General features: G+C 41.7%; 7 protein-coding genes across 7 annotated transcripts; 1 reads left to right on the forward strand and 6 right to left on the reverse strand.

Annotated features, from left to right (window-relative positions):
- On the reverse strand, positions 1-116 carry JH06_4904 (ribosomal protein L13; the record flags this gene model as incomplete). The annotated part of the gene is made up of 1 exon (XM_014669995.1): positions 1-116. A coding segment is annotated over one exon (116 nt), but the record flags the coding sequence as incomplete, so codon positions are not given.
- A 208-nt stretch (positions 117-324) lies between these two features.
- JH06_5963 (translocon-associated protein alpha subunit) lies at positions 325-714 on the reverse strand (the record flags this gene model as incomplete). The annotated part of the gene is made up of 2 exons (XM_014669989.1): positions 325-537; positions 568-714. 2 exons carry the CDS (start codon positions 712-714, stop codon positions 325-327), a joined length of 360 nt encoding a protein of 119 aa, XP_014525475.1.
- An 870-nt stretch (positions 715-1,584) lies between these two features.
- Positions 1,585-3,013, reverse strand: JH06_5332 (hypothetical protein; the record flags this gene model as incomplete). Its single annotated transcript, XM_014669990.1, has 9 exons — positions 1,585-1,628; positions 1,669-1,885; positions 1,915-2,005; positions 2,035-2,147; positions 2,176-2,672; positions 2,704-2,757; positions 2,788-2,837; positions 2,917-2,970; positions 2,997-3,013. 9 exons carry the CDS (start codon positions 3,011-3,013, stop codon positions 1,585-1,587), a joined length of 1,137 nt encoding a protein of 378 aa, XP_014525476.1.
- A 31-nt stretch (positions 3,014-3,044) lies between these two features.
- On the reverse strand, positions 3,045-3,698 carry JH06_5822 (eukaryotic translation initiation factor 4E; the record flags this gene model as incomplete). The annotated part of the gene is made up of 5 exons (XM_014669991.1): positions 3,045-3,314; positions 3,346-3,399; positions 3,430-3,562; positions 3,596-3,651; positions 3,684-3,698. 5 exons carry the CDS (start codon positions 3,696-3,698, stop codon positions 3,045-3,047), a joined length of 528 nt encoding a protein of 175 aa, XP_014525477.1.
- A 257-nt stretch (positions 3,699-3,955) lies between these two features.
- On the reverse strand, positions 3,956-5,391 carry JH06_4901 (hypothetical protein; the record flags this gene model as incomplete). The annotated part of the gene is made up of 8 exons (XM_014669992.1): positions 3,956-4,178; positions 4,207-4,342; positions 4,371-4,451; positions 4,480-4,801; positions 4,831-5,100; positions 5,131-5,214; positions 5,276-5,308; positions 5,344-5,391. 8 exons carry the CDS (start codon positions 5,389-5,391, stop codon positions 3,956-3,958), a joined length of 1,197 nt encoding a protein of 398 aa, XP_014525478.1.
- Positions 5,392-5,715: 324 nt separating this feature from the next.
- On the forward strand, positions 5,716-7,073 carry JH06_4902 (hypothetical protein; the record flags this gene model as incomplete). Its single annotated transcript, XM_014669993.1, has 3 exons — positions 5,716-5,790; positions 5,814-5,906; positions 5,937-7,073. The coding sequence occupies 3 exons, from the start codon at positions 5,716-5,718 to the stop codon at positions 7,071-7,073; spliced, it is 1,305 nt and encodes a 434-aa protein (XP_014525479.1).
- Positions 7,074-7,336: 263 nt separating this feature from the next.
- On the reverse strand, positions 7,337-8,039 carry JH06_4903 (presenilins-associated rhomboid-like mitochondrial; the record flags this gene model as incomplete). Its single annotated transcript, XM_014669994.1, has 4 exons — positions 7,337-7,576; positions 7,606-7,686; positions 7,715-7,893; positions 7,922-8,039. 4 exons carry the CDS (start codon positions 8,037-8,039, stop codon positions 7,337-7,339), a joined length of 618 nt encoding a protein of 205 aa, XP_014525480.1.
- Between the last annotated feature and the right edge of the window lie 1,046 nt (positions 8,040-9,085).

The raw sequence follows: 9,085 nt of genomic DNA on the forward strand, positions 1-9,085 counted from the left end.
TTCGTGATTGGTGAGGGAGCTGAACCCATGGTCTCTCTTCCTAAGGGAAATGGCATCAAGCTGACCATCATCGAGGAGAAGAAGGCCAGAGAACACAGAACTTGAAGAATGTGCATAAGAAATGGAGCTTGAGTTGTTTCTTAACAAACACTCTAACCACACTTAGTTCTTCTTCTTATCCTTCGGCAAGAAGTCAGACTTCTCCACAGACTTGGTATTCTTCACGGGCTTCTTGGAAGCAGAGCAATAGTTGAACAGGAACATCACACCCACCACCAACATCGCAACAATGGAGATCCTATCAATCAATACCCTCGTCATCCCTTACAATCGAATATCCCATACACTGCTATGGTCAACCACCTCCACAGTCTCATTGAAAAACGTCGTAGCATAGTAGTCACTATCAGTCTCGTAGAAGATTGTCAGAGCCATCTGATACTCCTGAGGGTCGATGAAGTTGTACAGACCAAACACATACAAGAAGTTCATCTCATAGCCAGGATACAGAGTGGAATTGAAGTTACGCTCTGTGAACTAACCATTACACTTCAATCACAGTTCTACATTCTGGTGATACACAGCAAAGTTGTTCGCATCGTTCAGAGATCCCATGCAGTTGGTAATATTGTACACAGCTACACCTGTGTTCTTCAGATTCACAATCACACGAATAGGCTCAGCAACTGGGAAAAGCCAATCCACGTTTCTCATCCTACCTGTCAAGAACTTGTAGGTTACTTCAATATCTGAAGAAGGCTCAGGAATATCAGTCAGGGGATGAACAGGCATACGAATGGCCTTCATAACCATAGGCTCCTCCTCATCTGCATCATACGAAACATCATCATCAACCTCCTCAGGCTCCTCAATAGTGGCATCGAGAATGTCATCGATATTATCATCATCCTCTGGAATAGCAGCTTCAACGGCAGTATCTTCAGCATAAGCAGGTACTGGTTAAGGTAACAACGGTATTCAGACAAATCAAGGATATGTACAGCAGCAAGACAGAGAACAACGAAGAAGAGCAAAGATAAAAGGTATGAGAATCTCATTAGTAGTATACAGGAATAATTGGTGAAGAAAGGCGAAATGAATATGACAGTGATCGAACATATTGATGATCAAGAAACAAATCGTATAAGTATTATAACACATCAATCTCTTCTACAAACTGTTCATATGATTGAGTACCTGTATTGTTCATAACAGCAATAATAAAGGCTTTTAAGGAGTCTTCACAGTTGTCAAGAAGAGCGAGCGATGCACTTGGCGAATTAAAGGTGCAACGAATCAAATCCACATTTACCTTACTATTTTGAATCCCTACAGCTAATTTCAATAGTTCAATCTTACATTCCTTTGTTACTTCTTCAGGAGGTGGAATCTTATCTAAATTCAATAACTGACAGATTATATGTGTTGAGTTTTGCGATGCCCTACTAATAATCATGCTTCTAAAGTCTCACATCAGAGAGTAATGTAAAGCAGTTTTCCCATTTCCATCCACAGGCGTCACAGATACATGGCATTGAAGTAAACGACGAACAATCACACTCATTCCCTTCTCTGCTGCTAACATCAACGCTGTCTGCCCTTTGTGATTGACAGCCCCAGGAATTGCACTATACTCAACCATTCCATCCAAATCGTACTAATAAACACGTGTCTTATCAGGACCCATTCGACTCTTCGATATGAATGTCAGAGCGATCATATCTTGACCTTCTTGAATACTTACCATCAGAGGCGTATCTCCAGAGCTGTTTCGAACATCCAATAGGGATCCACAGCTCATCAATGACTGAACCATTCGGAAATCATGAGCCCGAATTGCCGCGAAAATGGGTGTTTCTCCGTTCTCATCACCAAGAGTCAAGAACTAGTCTCATAATAAGATCATAAATCTACCATTGGGAAATCTTGCTTATTTGGCATGGAATTCATCAAGATCCGAAGGAAACGATAATCCCCACACATGGCGGCATAATGGAAGATACATCTAAAATGTATATTAACTTCTACTCCTACTTTTCTGTCTTCGTTTCGGACCGAGTAAAACTGTGAGGTTCGCGCAATTGCACCAAAAACTCATAAGTACTTTTATGATGACAAATTAGAGAAAGGGAGAGGGGATTCAAGCCCTAAATTACAAACACAATCTTATAGTACATGAAAATTCCATAGTTCCCCACGATTCTCTACATCAACTGCTCGTTTGAGAAGAGGAATATCTCCTATTACGGCAGCCATGTGCATCAAAGGAGGTCGTTCCTCATATGATTTACGTGTTGAATAGGGGATGAAGAGAGTAAGAATGCGTAATGAAGCGACTTCCACACCTGATGGGTCCAAAAACGGCAACACAAGTTCTTGAAAAGGTAAGGTATATGCAATCCGTGTTTTCTGATCCAAAAAAGGACAATCTGGAGTGTAAGGTGTTTCTTCAGTTACGGCTTTGTAGTTGTCTCCCATCTCATACTGACGTTCGATCATCCATTTCTTATAAATACAGTTCAATAACCGAAAGGATGCAGTGAACTGAGTCTTTGGTTTCCGCAGAAAACGCTTCCGTTGCAACGAAACAGTGATAGATGTATTTCCATAATATACAATTCCGTCAAATACAAAGGACTTGTTTATTGTTGTGTCGAGACGAATTGCATTCTCTACAGCTCATATTCGGTTCTTTACTGATACCTGTTCGTTTACTGCGACCCCAAATATTGACATCTACATAATACTTGGATGGATCTATCAGTCAAACACTTGAAATGTTATTACTGGATGTGTCACTCTTTGTTGAAGAGTCTAATGACAACACTACATGTAAACTATAACATATAGAAACTTTTCACGTATAGCATTCCACAGCCATCTCCGTAAGAATACAAGAAGGCCATACTTCACTACAGAACCAAATGACAATACGGATTGTCACGGATTATGGCGCAAAAAGGGGTTTGCCTAACAAACAAATAACACCCAAATACCCAGAATTAAAGAACATACAGACTATCCATCACTCCAAAAATCAATTCTTACACTTCACCTCCATGCTTTCTGAACTCCACTTTCTCTTTCTTNTCAACCACATTCAGACTGCGGAGTCGGCGTCCAATACTCGCAATCACACACTTGTCCTCCACATTCTTCACCCACACCTCAATACGACCACCTTTGTTCTTCATCACCACACTCACTCCACAAACACTCTCGCCACTTGGGTCCATACTTTCTCCGATCACAGATAACAAAAGGGTAATCCATTTGTCTTCACCAATCCACTCTGTAGGACGAACAGCAAAACGCTACCCTTCAAACCCAAACACGAACCCATACCCAACTTCCACCATTTGTGTTGTTCTCATCTTCCCAAGAAGGGCTAATTCCTTCCTACTCTTAAACTCACTTTCCACAACTTACCTTGAAGTAGTGATACTTGCAATTGGATCCCAACTTACGAATAGGAAGAATATTGTTGTAAATACACCAAAAGTCCTCTACTGTCGAAAAGGAAGCAATGGGCTTTTGCTGACTGCTCCATTCAGTGTCTTCTCTATTCTATCACCATTCTCCATCCATTTAATACTCTATTGTCTCAGGACGACACTCATACCACAAAGTCCAGGTATTGTTCAACTGGTTCTATTCCATGACTTCAAGCAGAGAAATCTCACCTTTTCAGCAGACATCGTTGATAGACCTCAACTATTCTATTGATTCCATTCTCAAATCGATTCCCGCGATTCTCCTCTTGTTTTAGCGGTGAGTACTCAGTCCTTGTTTTCAACAAACAATTCTATTTCTAAACGAATGGCACTCCCTCAGTAATCCAGTCCTGCTGAAAATACTTCTTTACAGTTGTCCCTACTTGTGAAACACTTAATGAAACTCTACTTAATTAAGAAGGTATGTTCAAATTGAGAGGAATAACTTCCGTTTACATCGCCTAATGGTGGGTAGTCCTAGTCTCATACACATTATCCAAACCAACTTCCACAATTCCCTTCTTCACAAGTCCATTTAATGTACGAATACAATCCACCTGACGTCCTTTGTTTCCATTTACAGCAAAAGAACCACCATCCGAACGATCAAGCCAGCGTCGACAAAAAGGAAGATGATTGAATGTACGTGTAATATGGCTCAACAGACACTCTTCATCCCTCGATCTAAATAACACTCAATTGAAATTACTACAGTGGAGGATATTCACTCATATCATTCAAGGCATAGTGACTGGTCATCAAACATGGCAAAGCTTCACCACTTCCAGTAGTTGCAAACGTCTCCAGAGCAAATATCTCTCCTTCTTCCATAATTTCAGCAGAATCCTCTACATAAACCAGAACAACAACTCTAACCTGCCACCAGAGGAATACACTTATTACCATGAATGCTTCCTTTCACAATCGAGTGGCCAGCAAGATTCCGAATGGGAACAACTACATCAAAGAAGGAAAACGATATCACTTGGATATGTCTGTCCATAGATGGTAACTTCATATGAATTAATCACTTCCTCGATAACCCCTCCAAGCTCGCCTAATCGAGCATCAATTCCAGCTTCACGAATTCCCGTGGAAGTTGCATCCTTTGTAGCCTGAAGAAGAGGGTTGAATTGCGGATCAAAAGCAACAGTAAATGCAGAGTCAATAATATACCCATTCACTTCCGTTCCAAAATCAAGTTTCATCACATCTCCATAGTGCAAACAACGAGTATCTCCCGGATTTGGAGTATAGTGAGCAGCAATATGATTAACAGAAACACCTGTCGGAAATCCCATTCCCGCCTTAAGTTAATTCCATCAACAAAAAGTACATTGGGCCCATTTTCTCCAATGAGATATCGTACCTTATCTTCCAAGTCACAGCAAATATCCCAAAAACGAAGACCAGGACGGAGTTTGGATTGAATGTAGCTTCTCACTTCCTTATGGACTTCTCCAGCTTTGCGAAGACTGGATTCGATCTCAGCAATGCTTTCTTTCAAAAGACGATCCTCGGTCTTTGTAACTCGTTTCCGGTTGTCATTCTCGACATAATAGTCAATTCTACCAGTTGGAAAGATACTAGGATAAACTTCATCCACCTATGGTAATGATGTCAATATCACTCAAACAATAATTGTCAGGTCGTCAGTTTGCTTCCCCTTTGGTATATTACTCTGAGGTATAACACCACACAATGGAGGATTCTCTAGAACCTTAAAGTCATCAATAAGAACCACGATTTGCAAAAATAGGGTCTGCAGAAATAGAGACTACTGGAGAAACGCTCTTTTCCGAGGGAAGCGTTTCCTAGTCAAGTATAACTCACAGAATCTGTCAACTACAATCGCAGCACTTGGTTTTGCAGAGTGCTTCGTGTCAACTTTCTTCATGAGGATGATTGTGACTCTTCGTCAAAGAATAGGTTGAAGGAGAAAAGAGTATGTGTCAAGTAATGATTCATTCACATGATAATCGTCAGGAGTGAGATGTCTCCATTATCTTCAGAACTTGTTATTTATCAACTGAAGAGTAACACCTATCGATTTAATTAGGAGTGAACCAAATGTAATGTTGAGTAATATAGAATCCAGTTCCCCCGGATTGATTATTAATAGTATTCTGCATAATTCTCGATCCAGTTCAGTATCCCGGTTATACTTGATTCTAATCTGTTCGGGTTAAATCATATTATTTCTTCTAATACATATTTGAATATGCATACCATTGATAAGAATAAGATGGGTTCGCTGTGTAGTATGGCGTCTTCAAGAATTGCCATTGTAACTGATGTATTGGCGAAGTGATTTTCCAGAGACAGCAAGAGATTAATGGTCAGATTCTTCAACTCAGCAAGGATATTGTGAAGAAGTATCAAAACGGAGATGTTGAAATGGCTCAGATATCTGTATTGCTATCCCCTTTTGGTTACTGATAGGTTGAAAATGTGATTAATCTGAAGAAGATGGTGGCTGCACTTGAGATCTTGAACTTATACATTCAAACTCTGAACACTCGTATCGAGTCTCTTAACTACGAGAAAACGATTCCTGCAAATATGAGAAAGTATATTGCTTCCATTCGCTATTGCAATGGACGTGTTCAGATTAAGGAGTTGGCTGCAATTAATGCCGAGTTGAAGAATCGTTATGGAAAGGATCTTGAACTTTTGGATGGTGATGTGGATCCTCGTCTCAGCTCTCGTCTGACTCCTTGTATTCCCAATCCTACAGATGTTCAGGAGGCACTCAATGATATTCTGCGGAAACACAATGTGGCGACTCCAACTGCGGATGGAGCAGAAAATCCTCTCATGAAGCTTATGGCTACTGATTCTTCTCCTATTCCTGCTTCATCTCCTACTCCATTCCCTCCTGCTCCTTCTCCATCTTCTGCGGCATTCCCTCCTGCTCCTTCTCCATCTTCTGCGGCATTCCCTCCTGCTCCTTCATCTCCTACTCCATTCCCTCCTGCTCCTTCTTCTTCTGCAGCATTCCCTCCTGCTCCATCTCCTACTCCATTCCCTCCTGCTCCATCTCCATCATCTACGACATTCCCTCCTTCTCCGTCCGCTGCTGCATTTGCCCCTGTTCCACCGGCTCCAACTCCTTCATTCCCTTCTGCTCCATCTATTCCTCCACTCCCCTCGGCTTCATCTACTGCTTCATTCCCCTCTGCTCCTTCTGTATCATCAAACGCCACCTTCCCTTCTCCATCCCCGCTACCTCCTTCATTCCCTTCTGCTCCTTCTGTGTCACAAGACCCTGCGTTCCCTCCTGCTACACTTCCTACTCCTGATTCTTCACCTGTCCCTCCTTCTAATCTTACTCCTCCCCCACCTCCATTCCCCACCACTTCTGTTACAGATAATAACCCTTCTCAGCCTCCCACTGAGCCCAGCTTCCCCCCAGCAGCTCAACTGCCTTTTGATACGAATCCTTCGGGAATTCCTGGAGGTCTGCCTCTGCCTGGAGGTGCTCAAATGCCTGTTGCTGCAGATCGTTACGTACCAAAAGATAGTTATCAAGCTCAGATACCTGATGATTTCTATTCACGATTGAATAATTTAAAGTAGTCTATGTGTTTTATGATATTCTCTTTCTTAACAAACAAATGAATGGCGAATCTTCCGATAGTTGGTAACTAAATAACGACGATACTTCTTCCATAATAGTTCCTATTCATCAGCGTCTTGGATCCATCCATACTCGAATAGGATTATAGAAATATCCGAACAAAGCACCTCCTAAATGACCTGCATGATCAAACGGAGTCTTATGAGAAATCAATCCAAACACATCAAAGGCAATGAGAGCCAGCATCGCCCATTCTATTGGATCACTTTCCTCTCCAGTTCTTACGTCCACTAAATGGGATAAATGGCAAGAAGATAAGAGACACAGAGATGTCTGGATACTCTTTCACAACCAGAGCCATCACAGCGTATACAGCACCTGAAGCACCTAGAGAGCCAATTGATGTGGCACCAATGAGAAACTTAAACAAGTAGGATAGGTACGAGGAGAACAAACCAGCAGAGAGATAGAAAGCATAGAATTGTTCACAACCAAGCTTTTCCTACAAAACAGGAAATGAAGAACAAATACATAAGCAAGTCGACCAAATGAAAAGAGAGCAATCATATTGCATGCAAAATGCCAAAACTGTTGATGAGAAAATGTCGATAACTAGATGAGAAAAGACGAAGATTCTTACGCACAGGGAGAGATTGCTAAATTGGTTCGGTCGACAGATGAAATAGCGATTCATCTTATGAGCACAACGAGGAGATGCCCACAGTAACAGAACAAGTGTGTTTACAGCTACAATAGGAATGATACAGCGCACATATTCATCAACACTCAGCCATTTTGCTTGAAGCCTTGCAAGAAGAGCTACCTATCAACAACAACAAATACTTACAATCGCGTTGATTCAACTGAGACCTCCGCATCAATTCGTATCGTCTCCAAATCTCACGCCAGCTATCATTTAGAGCCAAAATCATCAAGTACTCGATCCCCAAAGACAATTGAGCCATTGCTCTTTGGAAGAATGATGGAAATCTCTTGGTAGCAAAGCGTAACTTCTCTTCTTGAACAATTATCGCACCAGAATAGATGACTAGAGAGAAAATCACTTAATCGTATACGTACCAGCAATTCCACCAAATGTGAATAATGTAGGCTTTCCAAACTTCTCAAAAAAACTCCCAGATGGTTGTGAATACGATCTTTGTCTCGGATAGTAGTGACGAACAAAGTTAGTCAACTGTTGTGATGACATCTTTGACTTCGTGAGACTTGGGAACGCCTGTTGCATTTCATTTACTCCAGTCCGCACATAAGGAAAGATCCTTGTTGCCGTAACTCGAAACATTGATTATACAGAAATAAATGATATAAGCAAGTATCCAAAGTGCAATTCTGAATAAGAAACGTCAGTAATAGGACCTCCACATTCAGTAGTACATAATAATTATGTGGTAAATTACGAGTACTATTTGATGGACGATAATTCCAGAAACAACGTGTGACTGGTATTGGTATGTTTCAGATGAACTTACTTGTTGCTTTTGAAGTCGTTTCTTCACAGATTCGACGAAGTGTTGTTACATAGTCAAACTAACCCTGGATGTAGAAATGTTCGAAAAGGAAGTTGTCATTGATTGTCGTGGCCACATTATGGGTCGTTTGGCCTCCATTGTTGCCAAGGAGCTGCTTTGCGGCCAGAAGGTGGTGTGTGTGCGTTGTGAGGAGCTGAACATCACTGGAAACAGTAGAGTGTGTCAATGAGGTGTTGAATGTGTAGTGATGCGTAACTCTGTCCGTCGTGAGGCTTTCATGCGTAAGACGATGAACACCAACCCTGCTCGTGGTCATCGTCATCAGCGTTCTCCTGCTAAGATCTTCGAGCGTACCATTCGTGGTATGGTTCCTCACAAGTCTCCTCGTGGTGGTGAGGCTCTGAGCCGTCTCCGTTGCTATGAGGGAGTGCCTGAGGATTATGCTAAGGTGAAGCGTATGGTTGTTCCTGATGCTTATCGTGTGACCAGACTGAGGTGGGTGAAGAAGAGATGATTGATGG

Source organism: Blastocystis sp. subtype 4, assembly GCF_000743755.1.
Source record: "Blastocystis sp. subtype 4 strain WR1 chromosome Unknown seqid_0357, whole genome shotgun sequence".
NCBI lineage: Eukaryota > Bigyra > Opalinata > Blastocystidae > Blastocystis > Blastocystis sp. subtype 4.